Source organism: Canis lupus, chromosome X (assembly GCF_011100685.1).
Source record: "Canis lupus familiaris isolate Mischka breed German Shepherd chromosome X, alternate assembly UU_Cfam_GSD_1.0, whole genome shotgun sequence".
NCBI classification, from domain to species: domain Eukaryota; kingdom Metazoa; phylum Chordata; class Mammalia; order Carnivora; family Canidae; genus Canis; species Canis lupus.
Genome location: NC_049260.1, coordinates 1895207 through 1918268, shown reverse-complemented (window position 1 = coordinate 1918268; position 23062 = coordinate 1895207). Strand labels below are relative to the sequence as shown.

At 45.9% G+C, this 23062-nt stretch overlaps 1 protein-coding gene across 1 annotated transcript in view; it reads left to right on the top strand.

Annotated features, from left to right (window-relative positions):
* Window positions 1-18281, top strand: part of PRKX (protein kinase X-linked) — a 74008-nt gene extending 55727 nt beyond the window's left edge. The window contains 5 exon segments of the mRNA XM_038586737.1: window positions 3441-3536; window positions 7140-7197; window positions 9217-9294; window positions 10953-11100; window positions 13586-18281. Of these exon segments, the coding sequence (XP_038442665.1) occupies window positions 3441-3536; window positions 7140-7197; window positions 9217-9294; window positions 10953-11078 (358 nt within the window). The 3' untranslated portion in view covers window positions 11079-11100; window positions 13586-18281.
* The last annotated feature ends 4781 nt before the right edge of the window (window positions 18282-23062 follow it).

The following is a 23062-nucleotide window of genomic DNA, read 5'->3' as shown; positions in this document are numbered from 1 at the left end:
TTCTAGCAATAGCATTTAAGATAAATAGTATCTAATATATCATGAGGCTCTGTTTCTAGAATAATTGATGATGAATTGTTAAAACTCACTCGCAACCAAAACACCATGACCTGACCTTTGCATTTCTTACGAGGCAGAGCCCCGTGTGTTCACTGGAACGTATTTCCATTTTTGACGTTTCCAGTAGGAGGGGGTCCAGGCTTCCTGGAGGGATTTCTTGAGAGACTCGAGAGCGTGCACGTCCCACAAGCCTAGTCGATCCTTCCTGGGAGTTCCTTGACTCCCTCTCCATTCCTGGCACACTCCGCGGCCCCCTGGACCACTTCTGAATTTCCTTGATGTCCCCTCCAGCTGCTTCCCCTCCTGCCCTTGGGACGTTTCCCTGGCAGCAGCTGGAGGTGTCCTGCACACACACCAACCAGACCGCGGTTGCTGGAGGTGTATAAAAAATAAATGCATCCACATTCAGACCTGTAGTCAGAAGGAAAGCTCTCACGAAGCTCCTGAAAGAGACTTGTGGAGCCCCAGGATTCCCGTGAGAGGGAGCATCACGGCCGTCACGCTTGCAACAGGTGCCCCTGGGACTCTTTCTTACTCTCTGCTCTGCCCCCAACCCTTGCACGGCCTGGCTCTTTGTCCTGGCCACTGTTTCTGAAGGACACATTGCACGTTTTGTGCGCACGTACCAGGGAAGGGGTTCTCTGAGGAAGAAGTCAAGTACCCAGAACTGGTGCCACCTCTCCGTTCTGTTTTCTGTCCAAGAACTCTTTCTTCTTTTCCTCAAACCCGCGTCCAAAGTGCCCGCCTTCCAGGGCCAGTCCTTTCTGTGGTTGTCCAGGACAGTGCTCAGGAGCATGACGTTACCGCGACCACGGCGCCTCTTTCTGGACCATTCCGTTCTACTGGAAGGTGTAGGTGGGTAGAGCGGATATGTGAAAGCCATCACGGGGAGATGATGGGAAAAGCAGCAAAACTGGCATGAAGCTGGAAGAGGAAACTCTTGACCTTCCTTCATGCTAGTGAGAAGATGGCCCTTCAGAGCGCCGCTGGCACCATAGACAACTTTAGGTTCCTTACGTAACACGCACTCAGAGCTTAATTAAGAACTGGAAGTATCGTGTTGGACCCCAGACAGATTGGAGGATTTCTCAGGGTGCTTTCCACAGGCCTGCGGCAGGGCTCGTTCTCAGATCCCCGTTCCCTCCGTTCCTTCCTTCGGGCAAGGTTTGGTACTGCTCATTTATTACATTTTTTTCCGCTCGTTAAACTACCGCTCACATACCTTCCCCATGATACAGTCCTGTAACGCCTGCTTCCTGAGAACACTTTGTTTAATAATTGTCCGTAAATGTTGGTAGGGATGGATGACACACTCCCTCCTGGTGTTTAACGTGCCGTTTGTGAACGTGCCCATTTCCCCAGTGAGATCACACAGCCGGGCGTCCTCAGACGGAGCCGCTACCCGAGAAAGGAGTCCCGACTCCCCCAGCCATTGTTGGAAAGGGCGTCTGGTCCACCAGGGACGGTTGACTCGGGAGCTATGAACGTGAAGGTGTAGCTGGTCAGCGAGGACCGGATGAGTCTCTGTGTCCATAGAGACCTTCCCTCTCCAGCCTGGCCTGGGCAGGTTCTCAGGACGCGGTAGCTCGTAGCTCTACAAGCACCAGTGGCCAAAGTAAGTTGTAGTTACGGAACCCGAATATGCAGTGGCTCAGAGATCCGGCTGCGGCCTTCTCAGCACCGAGCCTGTGCTCACACCCAAGTGTGTCCCTGAGGAGCTGAAATGTCACGCGAGAAGAAGGTTGTGGCGCGCCTTTATCACACATGGCGTACTTCACATTTACTTCTTTGTACGGTGTGTGTAGACTGCATATACCAGTAGCTGGCAGGACAAATGGCTAAAAACACGGTGGCTCACAATAGGAATCCATCCTGTCCCAGCTCTGGAGACCAGACATCTGAGCTCCTCTTCCAGCGTCTAGGGCCCCAGGCGTCCCCAGGGCTGGTGGCCGCATCCCTCCGTCTCCGCCTTCCGTCCTCATGTGGCTCCTCCTCTGCGTCTGCATCTCCTCTTTGGTCTCTTACAAGCACCCCTATCGTTGGCTGTAGGGCCGTCCTATTCCAGGATGAGCTCATCCCAGGATCTTTCACTTAGTTACGTCTGCAAAGACTCTTTCTCCAAAGAGGCTGATGTTCATAGACTGTCAGGGTGAGAACATAGATATATCTTTTTGAAGACCACCATTGCACTCCCCATATTCTCGTTATTTGTTTATTTATTTATTTATTTATTTGGAAATTGATTTGAAATCAACCGGAATTTTTTTTTTTTTTTTTTTTTTTTGCCTATTGAAAGTTGCCATCTTCCATCAAGATGTCATATGAAAACTCTATGTTTTGGGGTTTTTTTAAAGATTTTATATGATTAGAGCACAAGAAGAGAGAGAGAATATCGAGCAGACTGTGCTGAGCGTGGAGCCCGACTTGGGGCGAGATCTCACGACCCTGAGATCGTGACCTGAGCTAATACCGAGAGTCGGACACTTAACCGACTAAGCCACCCAGGTGCCCCACGAAAACTCCATTTTATAACCTATTTCCAGGGCTTATTTCAGTTCTACTTCCAAAGCATTCCTTTTGAGTTGCGATTCTTTGCCCTCATCACTCCAAGCAAATATCAAAAGTACAATGTGTGCCTCAGGGCACATAGGTAGGTCCCTGGCATATATTTATTGATTTACTTCTATATTTTCTTCTTCTTCTTCTTCTTCTTTCTTTTCTTTTCTTTTCTTTTCTTTTTTTTTTTTTTTTTGCTCTTTGCAGTTTTGAGTATATTTCTTATTCAGTGTATTTCAGATTTTTTTTCTTGTGTTTCAAGATAGTAGAGAAGGTACGTCTGTTGGTTTCTGTGCCAGGACTGCGATCTTTATTTATGATAACTCTGCCGTAGACGACGATACGTAAGTGAATGAGCACAGCCACGTTGCCAATAAAGCTTTATTTACGAAACCAGGGTGCCGGCTGCAGTTTGCTGGATCTTTGTGGCCTAAAAGGTAGAATTTAGGAAGCAGCCTTGCCCTCACCCAGCTCCCTAATGCGACCTATGTGAATGGAGATTCAGAGGCTGGCGGCTATAGAGGTGTAGTCTACTTGAACCAAAAAATAAAAGAAAAATAGGGCACAGTGTTACCTGTCCTCTTCCGTTTGATCTGCTCACATTTCCTAAGCACCTGCTAGGTACTCCATTCTGCCGTACGGATGAAGAATATAAAGAATGTAAAAAAAAAAAAAAAAAGAATATAAAGAACTTTATTTCGTGGTCTGAAGGGGGTGAGGTTTTGAATGCCTTGCCCGCTTGGAGCGGAAATAGTACTCGCTGCGAGGCAGAGATTTTTCCATGCTTACTCTCCACTAAAAATAGATATTTATTTTTCTTACAGGTTTCCTCCGTTTTTTGATGACAACCCATTTGGCATTTACCAAAAAATTCTTGCAGGCAAAATAGATTTCCCCAGACATTTGGATTTCAGTGTGAAGTAAGTAAACCATTTCCCTCCTCACCCGGGGCGGAGGGGGGGGGGGTGTTTATTTTTAAAATCACAGACCAGACATCACAGGGCAGGCGTCCGCCGAGCGGGACAGTAGATCACCTTCTGACCGCGCTGTGCCTCTCGTCTTTTGGGCCATCATCTTTCCACAGAAAGGGAAGAGGTTGTCGTTATTCTACGGTAATAAGACTTAACGTTTTCGTGACTCTTGGCCAGATTTTATGCCTTTTGAGAGAAATGACATTTACAATTAGCCAATCGAGGCATCTGTTAATCATATATAGTAAGAGAGCCGTTTGGCTATTTGATGAAAAGGGTCCATCCCGCTCCACATCCCCTCCTCCCCGCCCCCTCTCGCTAGTTTTGCATTTGGCAGGAGGGTTGATGGCTTTAGCAGGTCTATCTTTTTCCTCCGTCTTAAATTATTTTCATTCTTAAATTCTTAAATTCCCTTTTCATGCTGACATGGGGACTGATGAACACCTGCTATGAGAACTTCTCGATGGTTTCAATGTTAGCGTAGGGTATGCAGTTCATTACATTTGTGGTAACAGTGGGGAGAAAACCTAAAGTTTTCAAAATTTAAGAATGCTTTTGGCAGTCTAGTTATCTTCGTCCATCTGGTCACCTGGTAGACATTTTTTTTTTTTTTTTGCTCCATGGTTTCTCGTTCTTTCAGTGCATTTCCCAGGTGACGTGCTGGGTGTATCAAGCCCTGCTGATCCCAAGTGGGGTCATTTTGTTCACTCAACAACGAAACTTTTCTCTCTTTTTGCTATTTTTTATTTTTATTTACTTATTTTTTTTTTAAATAGCTTATTCAAGAGAGACACAGAGAGGCAGAGACACAGGCAGAGGGAGAAGCAGGATCCCTGTGGGGAGCCTGATGTGGGACTCGATCCCAAGACCTCAGGATCACGATCTGAGCCAAACGCAGATGCTCAACCACTGAGCCACCCAGGTGCCCCCTTTGCTATGTTTTAAAGCCACCTGTAGGAGGCGAGTCCAGAGAAAACTTATTTCATGACACTGGGTCAGCTGCTGGGACCACTGGCTGCATCTGGTTGCTTTTCCTTGTGGCAGAGGCCGTTTTGCTCCACCCAGAGGCTCACCGTCCAAGGAGAAGGCAGTGTCTCTCGGGGTTGCTTGGGCCAAAATTGTGTTGTTTGACACACTAGGCAAGTTTTAGAAGACGAGCAAGGGAAGGAGATTCCATTTAAAAAGAAGCATCCGAAAAAAAAAAAAAAAAAGAAGCATCCGGAAGGGAGGGCACTTGTCCGGTGAATGGCAAGACGGCGAGGTGCAAAGGGACATGAAGCAGTCCAAAGCTTATTTTCTCTAGAAAGAAGTGAAAAATATTATAGAGCATTTCTCCCCCTGGGGTCCAAATCCAATTAGAGTTGAGTGACATGATGTCATGTGGACTTTTTAAACATTTACTCGTGTATATGCCAACAATTTCCCAGTGGTTTGCTTGGATTAAAATCTACCTATTTCCATTGGCGGATCTGCCAGCTGGCGGTTACCATTGAGCCCTGAAATTCTGTATTAATCTTGGGGCAGGTAGGGGGGCGTAGACCTGTACTCCCTTGGTATGGACGCACCCTGGTGGGATCCAGGCCACAGTACACACGTGTGGCTTAGATGTTGCTGTTGCTGCGCTTGCTCCGGGTAACGTGAGCCTGGGATCCTTGGGTGCATTGCTGACTACAGATGGCGGTTGAGAAAACTTGACTGCTTCACACAATCGGGAGGTCTCCATGAGTTGGCTGAGAAGCAGGACCCTGATGAGTCTCGCATATCCAGACCGTTGCCGTTGGGCGCCACGACGGTAGAACTGTGACTCCGTTTCTCACCGGCCCCTGTTGTTGGCTCACACGAGCTTGGCGTCTGACTGTGTCACCTTCCTGCCCAGGCACATGTCTCTTTCCATTGACTCTGAGATTATTTATAACGCTAAATTATTCAACACTAAACAGTTGAAAGGACAGAAAAGCTTTAGGGCTTGTTGCCATCGCGGTAGAACAAATACCTAACCAGTGTTTCTCCGTGTCTCGGAGCGGCCGGAGACAAGCCAGGCAGGGCGGTGAACACGATGTAGAATTTCAGGCTCCGCGAACCGGGGGATCGCCAGCGGACACGGAGCCCATCCCAGGATTCCAGGCACGCCCAGAGTTCACACACTTCCAGAGTTCCTACGTGGCTTTGCCATATGGGACGGCCCCTTTCGTCCCATTACCTTTGTTTTCAGAACCATAACGTCTTGTAAGACTGTGATTTTATATTTTAAGTAAAACTTCATTTATTTACAACCCCAGTATGGACAGCTTTAAGTGTATGCCCTGACATGGCCAGCAGGAGTGCAAATAGTAGGGAAAGAGAAGGAGGAAAAAAATGCATTAATTTGGGATTGTTTGAGGAGAGTGCTGCTTGGTGATTCACAGTCTAGACATGAGGCACCCAAGGGTCTTGGGACCCTGGACCTTCGCATCTATCGCCACGGGCCTTGGGATCTCAGCCTTCCTGCCTTCACAGCCCATGCCTGTGCCTTGGGGTGAGTCTGGGCGTGTGCACCTGACCCCGGGGCACATGGTATATCTGAATTATGAGAAGTCGTGTCATGGGTCTTTTTGAGGCTGGGCCATGGGTCTTTCAATTGGTCTGAGGGATTTCAGTTTCTATTTGAAGTGTCTAGATATTATGATACATAATGTATCCAATAGATTATGTGCAAATGCACAAACACACACACACACACTTTTTATTTCCTTACCTTTTATTCTTACAAGTAGCCTGTCTTCTGAAAGTCTTGACGCTCATCTTAAACGTCAAATCCTAATAGGCCTGGCCTGATCCTAATTGGCCTGTATTCCGACACGGCCTGCTATTTAGGAGGAAGAATTGAGTGGAACCGCAGAGTTCAGGGGACTCACAGAAGTTTGTATGCTGTGGGAGAGCAAGCAGCGAACAGCCAGGATCCCATAAATAAGTAGACCTTTAGGGCAAAGCATGGCCATTTACTTTGTTAAAAGCAGATGTCTGGGATCCCTGGGTGGCGCAGCGGTTTGGCGCCTGCCTTTGGCCCAGGGCGTGATCCTGGAGACCCGGGATCGAGTCCCACGTCGGGCTCCCTGCATGGAGCCTGCTTCTCCCTCTGCCTATGTCTCTGCCTCTCTCTCTCTCTCTCTCTCTGTGACTATCATAAATAAATAATTAAAAAAAAAAAAAGCAGATGTCTTCCCTTTGGGGACAGCCTCATAGGTATATTTTAAGTGAAATGTCGCCATGATCGGGGCGGGCACATAATTTTCCCGCGTGTTCTATTGAAAGGCTCATTTTCTGCCCAAAGATTTAATGCACCTTTCCCCCTTTCGCTCTGTCCCTCTGTGTAGCCAGCCCAGCTTTGTGTAAATTATTTAGACACCAGTATTGGTGAAGAAACCATTGCTGGAAAATGCTGAGGCAAAGTGAAAAATCGATCCTCTCTCCAAATGCATAACGTGCTGGGCGGATTTTATTGCTGTTGACATGCTGTGTTTGCTTGGGTCCTTATCAAGACGCGTCTTCTTCTTGTCTCCTTCCTCCAAACAGAGACCTCATTAGGAAATTGCTTGTTGTTGACAGAACCAGGCGCCTCGGAAACATGAAGGTCAGTGTTTGTTTCCATGTGTATCGCCCGCTAGACACACTCATTACCTGGCACCATACATTCCTATTTATAGAAACAAAGTCACGGTGATCGTGTTTAATTATGGGCCAAATTTCCAATCTGGGGGTCTGGGTAGGCGAAATCCAACTGGGTCTATCCAACTGGTCATCCCCTCTTCTCTCCAAACGATTACACAACTCACCGATGATCTGAAAGACGTCAGTATTTTGCTTATTTATTTCGATTTTTCAAATCACATTATTGACCTACAAATAAATCACATACCGTACAACCCTCCCCATTGAAAGGGTGCAGTCCAACGGCTTTAATACGTTTGCAGAGTTGTGCAAGCATCCCCACAGTCGATGTTAAACAACATTTCCTTCATGTCAAAAAGAAATCCCATAGCCTTAGGTATTGTTACCCGATCCTTCCGTCCTTTCTGCCCTGAGCAACCGCTAATCTACTTTCTGTCTCTGTGGAATTCCTCTTCTGGGCTTTCACGTAAATGAATTACACCATAAGGCAACTTTTTTTTTTTTTTTTTTTTAAGGAAACGTTTTATGTGTGGCTCCTCATACTGAGCATCACGTTTTCAGGGTCCGTCCACGTGGTAGCAGGTGTCAGAGCTTCATTCCTTTTCATGGCAGTGTCCTACTCCATGGGTGGAACCCGTCGTGCTTACCCATCCATCTGTTGATGGACACTTGGGTTGTTGTGAATAGTGCCGTAAACATGGGTGTGCACGTTTGTGTGTGAATGAATCATTTGAGAATGTGTACGTCATGTATGATTTTCACAGACTTCTCATGTGGACGGGAATATATTTAAGGATGGTTGCATAAACGGTGTGATAGCTCATATGCGTGTTTTGTAGCTGCTATAACAAAGGACCAGAGTCTGAGATCCAAGTTGGGCAGGACCCCTGAGGTCCAGGGCAGGGGCTCCAGGGCGGGTCCCGCCTGCCTCTTCCAGCGTCTGGGGCCCCAGGCGTCCCTGGGCTGGTGGCCACATCCTTCCCATCTCTGCCTCCATCCTCATGTGACTCCTCCATGTCTGCGGCTCCTCTTCTGCATCTTACAAGGACCCCTGTCGTTGGATGTAGGGCCGCCCTCGTCCAGGACAAGCTCATCGCAGACCCTTCACTTACATTTGCAAACACCCTATTTCCAAATAAGTTCTTCACAGGTTCCAGGAGATATTTCGCAAACTTAATGTTACATTCAGATCCATTGGCTTCTTCCTGTGTCACAGAATTCATGTGTTTCTATCTTAAAAACTCCCAACATTTAATCGATTAAAAAAGTCACTGCAAGGGCCATAAAAACGGGGAAGAAGGGTAGAGTCGGAGGCTGAACACTTGGGAAGGGTTTTCAGAGACCATGATGCCCCCTGCAAGTTGGCGGTTGGCGTCACACTTGAGAATGAAGCAGACAGACCCTAACACATCGTCACTGTGACGCGAATACACTGATAAAGTAACTGGAAGGTACTGCTGGGTAGCTGTTACGATCTCTAAAGTTGCACATCGTGGATTTGAGTCCTACTCATGTGACTGACTAGCTTCGCAGCCCTGAGCCAATTATATCATTTAGTGAACCTCGGTTTCCGTGTCTATATGATGAGAACTCTAAATATCAAGGAAAACGGTCCACATGAAAATAGGTGGCAGATGCAGAAATGATCATGTGTCTGTCCCGTTTTATCTCAAGAGCCTGAGCCGTAGTCTTACCCTTATGTGCAGTTCACAGTAGTAATGACCAGATTTGTTTCTACTATGAATGAAAGCAAACTGAACACAAACAGCTTCATTTCCTTCACTTATACATCTCCCCCTAGCTCACGGCCTAGGGATAATTAATTAATCAAAACATAGCCCTTTTTTCTTTTTTCTTTTTCTTCTTCTTCTTCTTTTTTTTTTTTTTGGTGCTATACTAAGCAAGGTAGAGATTACCTGGAATATTTTCTTTGCTGTCCCGTGAAAATTCTGTCTCCTGATGATGCCTGTTTCTTTTGAAGAATGGAGCAGATGACGTGAAGCGACACCGGTGGTTCCGAACTGTGGATTGGGAGGCGGTCCCACAAAGGAAACTGAAGGTACAACATACGTTCGCGGGCGACGGGTGACTCAGCATCCTTTACCTGTCTTCAGCGAGGGGCAGAGCCTGACTCTGTGACTCATTTATTTATGGCTGGTACATAATTAATTTGGGGAATACAACTGATCATCTCAAATCGTCAATAAGCCAAGATCCCTTTTTAGAGGAAATCTTAGTGCTACAGAAACATCTAGAGGTAACCAGTTAAGATTTTTCCATCAGATTTTTCTTTTTTAGTCTTGGCTCTGTCCCTCACTGGAAGTATGACCGGGAAAAGTCCCATCCCACCAACTTCTAATGGGGAATGATAGATGGCATAACACAGATTAGGTGTTCACCCAGCAGTTACGGATATCGTGCAGTGATGGTGGTGGATTAGATGGAGAATGCTTTCTAGATCACCGTTCTTTGAACAGACTATGTAAATATAAATATATTTTAAAAGATGTGTTTATTTATTTATTTTATAGGAAGAGTGTGTGCGCATGAGTGGGGTGAGAGGCAGAGAGAGGGAGAATCCCGAGCCGACTCCTCAGTGAATGTGGAGCCAATCAAGGGGCGTGCTTTGAACCTCGAACTCATGACCCTGAGATAGTGACCTGAGCCCAAATCAGGAGTCAGCCGCTTGACTAAGTCACCCAGGCGACCCGGAACTGAAATTTATCTTTGACAGGAGTCGTCAATAGTGACATTCTCAACTTTGCACTTTTTAGAGTCAGTGGGAAGACTTGAGAAATGCTAATGCCTTTCTGGACCCCTAGCCCAGAATCTTGGGTTCAGCCTTGGACCACTAATGTCTCAATAAGCTGCTTTTAACTTTTAAATATTTTTTTGTATTAAATGATTTATTTTTTTAATTGAATAAATAATACATTTTCATTGTTTAAAAACCAAATCTATATTAGGAGGTCTGCATTACCAAGAATTACTCCCTTGTTCTATTTCCTCCCAAAGCCTCTTGCTAATTTTTATAAATAAAGTTTTATTAGCACGTGGCCACCTCCATTCATTTACATGTCGTCTGAGGCTGCTTTCCCCCCCCCACCGAGGCAGAGCTGAGTAGTCCCCACAGAAATTCGACAGCCTGCAAAATCAAAAATATTTCCTGACTGGCCCTCTATGGAAAACTTTGGCCAACCTCTTTGTCAATGCCGGTGACCTCGTATTACTGATACAGGATTGAGGCTTGGTGTCAGTGATACTGAAACTGGCACCCGTTGTTCTTGACATGTTTCTGGGATTTTCCAAACCCTGGCCGCTGGACTAGCTACATCAGAATCACTCAGACCTGGGAAGGCCTGGGAATCTGCATTCACAGGTCATCTGGGTGGGTCTCAAGTCTAAAAAAAAAAGCAAGTGGTCATCTGGGTGGGTCTCAAGTCTAAAAAAAAAGCAAGTGTTGGCCACCATCCTTCGTTCCTTCATTCCTCATCCTGCACCGTTGACGGATACTTTATTTGCAGTGTCTCTGATTCGAAGCTTTCTGCGTTCATAAACCAAGGGAATTCAGCTTTGGTTTTTTTGTGCCTCCCCCCATCATTTCCACTTTTATGTAAAGGCATAGACATGAAGGGATGCACGTCCCACCCAGGTGTGCAACGTTGGAAGCGACATTGCTTCCTAACTGTGCCTTTGTGTCTTGCCCTGGTCCCGCAGCCCCCCATCGTGCCCAAGCTGTGCGGCGAGGGTGATACCTCCAACTTTGAAGCATACCCCGAGAATGACTGGAACACGGCCCCTCCAGTGTCTCCAAAAGACTTGGAAGTCTTCAAGAATTTCTGAGGGCAGGACCCACATCTGGAAGGTATATCTTTTGTTTCAATAATTACACATCGGGATCCCTGGGTGGCGCAGCAGTTTGGCGCCTGCCTTTGGCCCAGGGCGTGATCCTGGAGACCCGGGATCGAATCCCACATCGGGCTCCCGGTGCATGGAGCCTGCTTCTCCCTCTGCCTGTGTCTCTGCCTCTCTCTCTCTCTCTCTCTGTATCTGTCATAAATAAATAAAATATTAAAAAAAATAATTACGCATCAGGGAGGTTGAGTGTCCCCATGTCAAGGGGATGTTGCGTTGGCCGAGTGGTGCATTCCTCATCCACTGGGACAGGAGCAGTGGGGCAGAGCAAGATGGAGGCCTTCTTGGCGGCAGCCTCAACGCTCCGGAGTGTGTTACTCACGGTGGGCAGTGCGGCCAAGACAGCATTGCCTCCGGCCTCATGCTGCCCAGGAACACGTTGTATGGAATTTTCTAAGCTCGATTTGACATTGAAAACAATGGATTTTTGAGTCTCTCATTTCTTTGAACCTTTGAAAGTCTATGACTCTATGTGTCTGGCATCTACGTATGGCTTTGAAGGATTTTTCAATGTGGGTAGTAAAGATCTTTCAGTTACTCCCATTCCATGAGGAGCTTGGTTACATATACCACCTAAATCAGGTTTTCCTTCTCGTGAGCATATTGCCGATGATATGTCTACCCGTGACTTTTCTTGCTTTTTCCTGTGTTTATCTCCCCAACAGCACTTATGAGGAGTGGGAGGAATAATTGGTCAATACCGTGTGCAGACGATAGCACTATAGAACCCTGGCGGGGAGGCAGGCATGGTGCCACCAGAACCCCGCTCTGGGCTGGTATTGCCACGCCAATACTGAGAGGAAACCTGCCTAAAAGTTAAAACATAGTAGAAAAAAATTAATAAGAGAAAGAGATGGCTGTGTGGATGAGAAAGGAACACATCTGCTCGATGGGTTTTAGTCTTTTCGACACATAATCATCGTTCTCCTGAGGTGCTCTTAAAATGAAGACTCTTTTTAGCTTTTCCAATTTCTGCAAAGCTAGTGAAGTCCAGTTCATGAGTTTTAAAGACAAAAGATGTTTCTAAGTTTGGTTTTGTTTTTTTGTGTGTGTGTGTTCTGTTCGCTTGCTTCAATTTTGAGTGATTTGCCCATAATATTTTATGAATTACTTTTATTCAGGCATCTTCCAATGATTGGAAGACGTGGATTGCTTTCTGGTGGAAGACTCATCATTGATAGTCAGAGGCTGGGGCCTTTTTGTAAACGACACACTGTTTAGTTGACTTAGGGAAACACAGAGCTGCTGTCCGATGGGTTTTGTCATGTATTCAGTGGATAGTTTTCTATTCACGGTTGAGTATCATGCCCCCAGCTGGTCCAGCTACCTTTCATAAAGCTCATTTCTGCACATAGGAATAACTTCTCCAGGTGGGGCATGTCCTTGGGAACGGATGCACAAACGGCATTTTTTTTTTGCACCTGGAATCATTGTGGACGTACTTGGGCCAGTAGTGGGGACACTGCGATGACCTCCTTGGCGAACCTTGGGAAATCAAGAAATCATTTCCCTGATCTGTTTATTCCACAACATTGGATCCCAGTCTCATCCTCGAGCAGCTGGACATGTTAACATTTTCATGTGTTCTCAGCGTTTTGTACACGGTGGTGGGGTCGAGGGACGACACACAGAGCCCTGAGTTTTCAGCACCAAGTGCCCAGGCGCGACCGCCCGTGCAGGAAGGTATTCCTTCATGAAGCAAAAAATGTCTCCCAGTGATGAGACACAAGTGCAGCTTCATCACTGCCCTCCAGAGCCGAGGAGGGAAAGACACTTGTCTTTGGAAAGTGAATTCTCACATCTCTTCAGCCCTTGGAGCACGCTGTTAGCACACCTGGCATGGAAAGACCTCACACTTTGGCTTTTATTTGGCTTCATAATGGAATGTTTTCTGTCGAGCTGGAAGGGTCTGCAGCAAAGCACATCGAGCAGAACCTGGTTTTGCTTGTGCAATCCATCTAATGTCTTCTCTTAGCATAGATGAGCATGGGATAGTCGTATGCATGATGCCATCATATCACATTTGAGACCCACCGTTAAAATACTGCTTAATTTTTTTATTAGAGATTTATTTAGTTATTTAGAGAGAGAAGGGCAGAGGGAGAAGGAGAAAGACTCTCAAGGACACCCCTCACTGACCATGGAGCCCGATGTAGGATAGGGCTCAATCTAACGATCCCGAGATCTGAAATCAAGAGTCGGATGCTAAACCCGGTGCACCACCCAGGCGCCCCACAGCTTAATTATTTTATTAAGCATCTCCCTTCCCTTGGAATTCCTGCTTGTGGGTCTTTGCAAGAATTTCAATGGAAAGTTTCTTCTTGTGTGTGTGTTTTATTGAGTCGTTTTTGAGTTATGAGTATGATTATGACAAAACGTACCCTGTCATTCTGAAAACTAACAAAGTCCTTTCTCTTATTTCATGTGGCACACAGGATGGCTTGAAGCCTGCCGGGGACAAAGAGCTGCACACGAGTCCTGAAGAAGGGTCATGTCCGTGGGATAAAGACATTTCCGAATTCTGTACATCAGGATGTATATAAAGAGACTGGAGATCCGTACAAAGTCATGGACCTGGCATTATTTAAGCAACTGGAAATTAAGCATCTTTAAGCAACTGGAAATCTACTGCACAGTAGGACATTTTGGAAAATTGTTTCGTTGTAGATTTTATCTTATCTCTTAGTGTGATGAACCTACTGTGATATCTTGGTTTTCCTCATAGACTTAACTTTATAAGTTTAAATGGAGCGCGTTCAGTTATAACCACAGGTGGCGTGTGCGTGCGTGTGCGTGTGTGTGTGCGGGTGTAAAAAGACCATATGACTGGTGCACAGGAATTGTGCCGTGATGTAAATCTTCATACTCAGCAGAGCCTGTGATTATTTTCCAAATTGCCCTTTCCAGATCTGTGTTTCTTGGCGACAATAGCTGCAACAGATAGGACGTGTTGTATTTTTTATCATCTTATGTGCGTTTTGTAGTTTGTGGAGAAAACATCGTGGGGTGGTCCACATCCCATGTCTTTAGTACTTCATGTCTAGTGACTTTAGGTCTTGAAGCCAAAAGGGGAAGAGGAGGACCTATCAATTCGAATTTGAGTCTTAGAATAGCCAATAGCCATTAACGTTCTTCAAGGAATTGAACGCGGTTCAGAAATTTCCTGCATTATATCCAGAAATTTCATATTCCGTTGTGAGGGTAGGGGACGGGTGGCTTCCTCTTAAAATCCAGTTGAGTTCTAGCTTAAACAAAATGCAGAAGCTAACAAAGGACTTTCCATGTTGCCTCAGTGGCATGGATGACCTTCATGCCAAGGTTTTCTTCTAACTTTCACTGTGGGAAAAAGTAAGACACCAATGAGCTATAGGATGTAAGCTCTCAGCGTCGTTAAAATTAGCCTCTCTTGTTCCTGTCCCCATAAATGTTCAGTTTGAGAGCGTTTGACTAGTTTGCACACTCTGGTCTTATCATAGGTAGGGCGGCCCTGTAGAGACTTCTCAGGGCTGGGATTCTATGTTTTCCTCTCTGGACCTGATCGTGAAGACACCACGACGAGCACCCTGCACTGTGTTTTCCCCTTGGGATTGACTTAATGAAAGGTAGTTGTGGACTGGGCTCCAGGGAGCGTGTTGCTAGATGTGCGTCTTCCCAGAAAACGGTGCATGGACTAGAGGTCCGTGCTTTCCATGATCCATTGGCTTCTGTCTTGTGCTTCTCTTCCTCATTCTGAACTTTGCTGTGTGAATCTCAAGCGGTTGCCCATCCTCTGCTCACCGTGACTCAGCTGGACAAACAGAGCTGCTCACACCTGTGACGTGCCTGGTAGTAGGTGTCAACGATGACTTTCTAGTAGGCACCAGACCCTTCAACAACTGCAGAGGGACACCCACACAGACCTCCAAGACCCCTTGCATACCCTTTCTTCTCCCATGCTGGGTCCAGAAAAGTCAGCATGTGCATGCCCTGGGAGATATGTTGGTGCACTTGGATGCAGGAAGACGAAAGACTGTGGACCCTCTCAAGGTGTCTCCAGCTCCCACGTTCTTGAGTCACCTCGTGGATTCTTCACCATCATACACGTTGTTTTCCAATGCTGGGCCTGGGAAGGCCTTTTCTTTCCGTGTGAGCTTTCCTACCTCTCTTCTGCAAGCACATCTACGGAAGCAGAGAGCCGCCGTGGGGGAGAGTCACACGTGGGTTTAAGCAGCAAAATGTCGATGGCCATCCAGTCGTTTAGCAGCTTTGAGCAGATACTGCTCTCAAGTTGGAAGGCCGGGGCTCTGTGTGCCGGAAGATGAGGTGATGAACACACGCAGTCATCCAAGCTTTACAAGACCCTGAAATCGAAGCCACTCGGTATCTCCTCCTTTCTCATGCGTGAGCTGCTCTTCAAATCCAAATCCAATAAGATCAGAGTGACGACAAGATTTAGTAAAATAAACTCTTTATAATGTATAATTCAAAGAAAAATTATTTTCACAAGGCGTGCTGTCTGGATGTTCCAACAGAACAGTGTTTTTTAGCCTGTACTGAGCAATGCCCATGCTGTTTGCATTAAGTCGGGTGCCAGAACCGGCTATACGTTCACCATGAAGTTTCTTAACTGATCATTGGCTCTTTCAAGGCTAAGTCAGCAAAGTGACCTATGCACTGAGATACAAACCCATGAGGGAAAGCAAAGATCTCGTGTCCTCTGACTTGTAAAAGTAAATTATTATTATCTTGGAGCCCCGTGCTTCAAAAAATTAAAATAAATGAAACACCTTTTTGAACACGGTAAAACGTTGTACATAGATACACATTGACCCATACGCATATTTTCAGGTTTAATTCTCACCGTCCCGGATTTAATATAGGATATGAAAATAGCCTCAAGGAAGCATGAAATACATTGCCTTAATTTTGGACAGATACGCACACACACAGACACACAAAACGCCAACATTGGAATGCACAGATCACACAGTTCTTTAAAAACATTGTCATCAGCCATCCGCCATGCAAAACAAATTAAAAATTAAAGGGGATTCCAAGAATACCAGATGGTGTTAAACTCAGTCTTTGCCATTTCAATATTCAAAGTGGCACATGCCGTGTGTTAACTGCCCGTGGCCGGACTGTTAAATTACACAGAGTGACGTAATGCAAAGACTGATTCAATCAAAATGAGTCCCAAACACATGGGACCCTCACCATATATAATTGAGAAATACTTTATTCGGGTGGGGACACTTCAATTTTCAGGTATCTGGTCAAACATCCGTGCGCAGAAGTCACGAGAAGAAACGTCATGGAAACATTCGCAAAATTCGCATCGGGGAAAAGCTACAGACTCCTTTTGTTCTATGCAATTTTATGAGTTGGCAATATTTTTCTCAAATACACGTACCATTAAAAAGAAATTCCTCAGGAAACGCATGTCTTGCGAAGAAGCGTGTTGGGGCGGGTGCTGTTTTTCCAAGGGGATTGTCACTAACCCGGTTGGACACACGGTCTGCAGAGCTAAGAAGGAAATTAAATCACCACCTGGCCGTACAGCATATCCTCCATTTGCGTTGGGTGACTTCCAGCTCTTGCAGAACACACGTGAGGGTCCTGCCGGGCAGAAACGTATCTGCTAGGCCAATGCGGGCATCGCGATTTCTGCTGTTGACCTGTCGATGCGTCGCAAGAAAGCCCGGCAATGAGATCGATGGATGTGCCCGGCTCACATCCTCTTCCCACCACCCCCTCACCCATCTGTCCGTGAGCACCTGGTACAGCGTTCTGTTTCATTCTGTGCTCTACACTCAAGGCCTCATTCCCTGGTCACCAACGACAGGATCGCTGGTACCGCTGGGCCGTCGTGGGAACGTGGGATGTGTGGGATGCGTTTGCCATTTCTGTGTATGACCTACGCTGCCTCTAGATCTTGGACCAATTTAACTGTGAAACTATGGCTCCACGCCATAAACTGAAGGCCCCAGAGCCCCCACTCGCTAGCACTGAGGGTTGCCCGCCCCGGGGAGTGCTTCAGTCTGTGTCCAATCCCACGACAACATCGACATTCTTGTTCTGACATTTCTTGGTTACTGTAGTGCAGGAAAAATACTTGGTTGGATTTTTTGTTGTTGTTCCCCCAACCAATTGATTTGACATCCTCAAATGATGTGCATTCTCAGAAGCCCCTGACGGCTCCCGCGGTGCAGATTTAGAACGTGATGATGCCTGAGTTCTTTTTCCCGGAGGTCCATCCACCGAGAGTATGGGTTTTATCGGCGTTGGGCGGGTCCTGGGTATTGTGCCGCGTGTCCCCGTTTCTTACGGAGATGAGAAGGCCTTGTCTTTGCTTCACCGTCAGTGGACGGTGTCCACTTACCAAAACCGAGAAGACAAGCACATGAACGGTTGTGTCAATAATGTATTTGGGTAGTTTGATGTGTGTGTGCGTGTGTGCATGTGTGTCTTGATGGGGGTGGAGTGCAGGAGGGGTGATATCACCAAGCGTCACGTTTCCCTGTCAAGTTTGCTTTGCAGACCCCATGGGCTTGCATCCAAGGGAAGGTCCTACACAGTCAAAGGCAAACGTGCTGTAATGGTTTCCTGTCAATTGTCCTGTTGTAACGCATTCTGTGACGCTTTCGTTGGCTCTTCCCTGGTGGACACGACTGTTAACTTAAAGGAAAAGTCATTATGCGTGTGTGTGTGTGTGTGTGTTAGCAGATGGGATTTCAAGCCTTCTGACACTCAGGGCGTCTCGTCCTCTGAGATGGTTTTTCAGTTCTGCAGAGCGGTCGTAGCTTCCTTCTTCCTTGCGCTGTGCTACGGGCAGCCTGGCCGGGTCACCCGTGCACGTGTCGGGGGCCCCCGGGTGGCCGTGGGATGCCGCAGATGCGAGATGGAGTGCCTTTGCAGGTGCGGTGCGCCCCGGCGAGCCAGCACTGGGAGCCCTGTGGGGTCATCCCAGCTTCTCATGTGGAAAAAAAAAAAAAAAAAAAAAAGTCTTGCTAATTCTTTCAATTCTTGCACAATGAAAATCACTGTGATTTGTATATATATATACCCTAGGAAAATTTTACTGCTGCCTAATTTATGTAATAATACTATTCATTCCAGGTTTGTTTAATAAAAACTTTGTATCTTTTAAGACACTTGACTCTGGTCTGCTTCTTTGGTTATAAGGCAAGCTTTTCTGGGTTCATCTAGTTCAAGAGTCAGCAGTGTCTCTTTTTAAATTTAACTTCTAGTTTACTATTGGTATAATTGACATGATATATTAGTTTTGGACGTACAATAATGATTGGATATCTCTGTATATTGCAAAACGATCACCACCATAAACGTAGTCAGAATCTATCACCACATAGAGTCGTAAACATATTTTTGCTTCTGATGAGAATTTGTTTTTTTTTATTTTTAGGATGTTTTTTATTTATTCATGAAAGACATAAGCAGAGGGAGAAGCAGGCTCCCTGCGGGGAACCTGACGTGAGACTCGGTCCCGGGACCTGAGCCAAGGCAGATGTTCAACCACAGAGCCGCCCAGGTGCCCTGTGCTGAGAACTTTCAAATTCTTTCTTCTAAGCAAGTTTCAAGTATATGATACACAATGTGTTATTATTGTGTCATTTTTTTCAATGTTGCAGGACACACCAGGTCTCAGCACAAAAGCTTCCCTAGACAATCTGTAAATGAACGTGCTGTGTTCCAATAAAGTTTTATTAAAACAAAAACAGGGATCTCTGGGTGGCTCAGCGGTTTGGCCCCTGCCTTTGGTCCAGGGCTTGATCCTGATCCTGGAATCCCGGGATCGAGTCCCATGTCGGGCTCCCGGCATGGAGCCTGCTTCTCCCTCCTCCTGTGTCTCTGCCTCTCTCTCTCTCTCTATGTCTATCATAAATAAATAAATAAATAAATAAATAAATAAATAAATAAATCTTAAAAAAAAAAAAAAACACAGTTCAGGAGCCGAATTTGTTGCTCAGGCCATCCTTGGCCAGATTCTCATCTAGTGCCCAAGGGTGACCTGGCATATCGCCTTTGCAGCGAGTTAAAAATGTGCTGCCATTATCATTATCAATAAATAAGTTGTTTGCACGTTCTCTTTACTCACCTAGCTTGACACCTGGCTCTGCAAACCACCTGCTGCTTGCCAAAAACGTCCTGCCTTCGTCACTCAGGTCAACCCGGAATCAGTGGTAATGGTGACTGCACTTGCTGCAGCCACGTAGCAGAACATCTCAACAAACAGATGGTCACACAGGAGCCTGTTCACCTGCTGATGGAGCTTGTCCTCCCCTCCTCATGGAAATCCCTTGGAAGAGGGAATCTTTCAGGAACAACTATGGGGTCTGATTCCAAACCTTGTGAGCAAGGAATGCTCCAGAATTTCTAGACTAGGTGCTTATGTGGTGACATTGTGGTTTGGGAGACGGTGTAGTGTGTATGTGCATGTATTTTGGGGGGAAAACCAGAGGGTTCTTGAAGGACGGAGAGAAATTATCTGGGGAGTAAGTCCTTGCCCTTTTTAGATGCTCTCATAGGGTTTTTCCTTTTTTTTTTTTTTTTCAAAGCACATATTCTGTTCATGCAGGTCTCTTACTTCCTTGGAAGCCACCATCCTTTTGCATTTTTGTTTAAAAAAATCTCAACCTTGTCCCCAAAATGTTAAGGTAGACATTTGTATGTATGTAACCAATCTTTATCCGCTCATTTTTGGCATATCGTGGCTGTTGTGAACAGGAGGTCAGGTGTCTCGTTGAAATGCAAACTGAAACCACAGTGAGACGTCCCGTCACCCTTGCTAGAATGGCTGCCATCAAAGAGACGAGAGAGGACAGCAGGTGTTGGCGCGGATGGGAAGAAATCGGAACCCTCGGGCACGGTTGGCGGGAATGCACTCTGGCACAGCCGCTCTGGAAAAACAGTATGGAGGCTCCTCAAAGAACTAAAGATGGGGCTGTCACATGATCCAGCCGTCCCTCCAGCACTTACAAACCCTGCAAAGGCTGGTGTCTGTCCACTTTAGAGATCGTAGAAGTGAGCCCGCGAAAGACTCAGTTCTTCCTTGGAGGCCTCCCTGTGAATCCATCGCCCGGCCCAGCTTTAAGCTCCATCTGGTTCCTGCTCACTCCGAGGAACCATGTGACGTTTCCATAAAAAGTGAATAAGACCCTCATTGAAGAAACCAAAGAACCAGATTCTCTGTGTTCCTTCTGATGAAAACGTTGCACAAAAGTTGAACACTGTAGACCTACAGTGACTATTCTTGGGAGAATTTGAAGTTTGACGCTTTGCTTTTGCTTTAGGCAGAAAACTATGATCTACTTAAGCCCTACTGGGTCCGCCGATCTGAGCGTCTGTTTTAACAGGCAAATCGCCTTCCAGAAGTGCATGCAAGAAACTGTCTTATAAACCCTCTGAGGTTATAAGCTGAGATGAACTTTTATTATTATTTTTATTATTATTATTATTATGGTAAAGAACACATGATAGGAAATCTGCTGTCAACAGAATGTTCAGCGCACTTTCCGGGGTAGCTAACTACAGGCCCGGTTGGGGACGGCACATCTCTGAAACATAATCATCTCGCAGAACCCGGACTTCATGCCCAACGAGCAACAACTCCCCATCTCTCTGTGTGTCCTCCAGCCAAAAATTGGCCAACACGGGGACCTGCCCGCCCGGGTCTTGAATTTCACCCGAAACGATCTTAGTTCTCAAGGACATAATGGAGAAAAGACTCGGGCTTTCGTATCTCGTTATAAGCATCTGGCTCCGAGCCCGGTGCAAAGTCAGCCCTTACGGCACCCTGGGGAGCAATGTCTCAGAAAGCCACTGGCTGGAAAACAATTCTTCATAATGAATCAGAATCTGTGTGCAGGCTGCTTAAAATCAGGGCCTGGGAAAAGGGGTTGGGGGGGTGCGCCGCAAAAGGCCAAGATGAAGATGCGAGGTCACTCCAGTAAGTGCGAAGTGGACAAAGGTCACCCGCCCTGCAGAAAATGGAGTTCTTGCGGTTATTCTGCACTGTGTCGACTTCTGCTGAGGATGAATAATGGCCCAGATGTCTGAAAGGCCAGGATGGGCGGCAAATTTGGCACGACGAGGGATGCGTCATAATGCCCTGGAAATACCCATGTCACCGTCGACAGATGGTTAGATGCGTTTTCTTTTCTTTTGGGTTCCTTTGTCTCTCCAACCCAACTGTACACCATCCCCGTTCCAAAGGGGAGCCGCCTCTGCAGATCGAATTTGGGAAATCTGTGCTTCTTTCAGGATCTAATCTTTTTTTTTTTTTTTTTAATGTATTTGAGGATAGTTGACACACGATGTTATATTACGTTCTGGTGTACAAAGTAGCGCTTCGACTTGCCTGTACATTAACGCTATGGTGCTCGCCACATGTGTAAGTACCATCCGTTCCCCGTGCAACGCTATTGCAATACCTTTGACTATATTCCCCGGGCTGTACCTTTTATCCCCGTGACCTACTCCGTAGCTGCACACCTGTTTCTTCCACTCCCTTTCTCCCATTTTATCCATCTCCTACCTTCCTCTCTGGCAACCACCAGTGAGTTCTCTGCTTTCATGGGCCTCTTTCTGCATTTTTGGGGTTGTTTCATTATTTACCTGTTTAAATTCCACATATGAGTGCAGTCGCAGTATTTTTCTGTGTCGGACTTATTTCCCTTAACATACGTGAAATGGACTTCTAGGTCCGTCCACGTTCTCTCAGATGGCAAGATCTCCTCCTTCCTGATGGCTGAGTAATGCTCCGTTGTATACAGACACCACCTCTTCTTTATCCATTCATCTATGGATGGACACTCGGGTTGTTTCTGTATCCTGACTCTTGTACGTAAATGCTGCCATAAACATACAGGTATATATATATTTTTGCATTTGTGCTTTGTTTTCTTGGGGTAAATAGCCAGTAGTGGAATCACTGAATTATATGGTAATTGTATTTTTAACTTTTTGAGGAACCTCCATGCTGGAGCGGCTATACCACTTTGCATTCCCACCAACAGTGCACGAGGGCTCCTTTTTCTCCACGTCCTTGCCAACACTTGTTTCTTATCTTTTCAGTTTTTTTTTAATCTTTTTGTTTTTAACTCGTAGCCACAGAATACAATCTTAAACATCATTGGGGCTTATCACGAGATCCTCTGAGCCATGATTTTCAAACCCTCACTGTGGTGTATTGGGCAGAACTATCCAGAACCCACACACACACAAACACACCTGAAGCCAAAGGTGAGCAAGCAAGACACTTCTAACTTCTGATACTAATCCTGTAGAAATAGTGTTCTCAAATACGTCTTTATTCATGTCTAAATAGAGAATCGTTTTATCTAAAATCATTATTTTAGGACTACTGGGAACCCACGAAATTGAATGTATGACCCACTCTTGCATCTTGCTTAGAGTTAGAAAAATAGTTTCCTACGCGAACCATAGTTTCCTGCTCTGAATCTCTACTTTTCCATGTTAAATTGGAGTTTAGTATTGGTGATTAAGGAGGGATTGAAAGCCAACCGGGGCGGAGAAGAAACCTTTCCCATGACATCTCTGAATCAAAAACTGGAATCCATTTTATTTTTCATTCCCATTATCCCATATGGCACACTCCAGCCTTCTGGCCAATATATGAGCATCTTACAGGGCAGTTATTAATGATCCGTTATTATGTAATATTTTCTTTTCTGAAACTCTTATTCCTAATCTCTGTAAATTTGGACTTTGACAGAAAGTTGGTCCAGCTTTTTAAACTTTTCTCTTTCTCTCTCTTTTTTTTTTTTTTTTTTTACAACTTTGGGTCAAAATTGCCATGGTCGTTGGATATTGCCATTACGTTTTACAGTCTGCTTTGGGAATCCAGTTGGACAGATTTCCCTTCCTAATGGTGGAATATCTTTGTCAGCTTT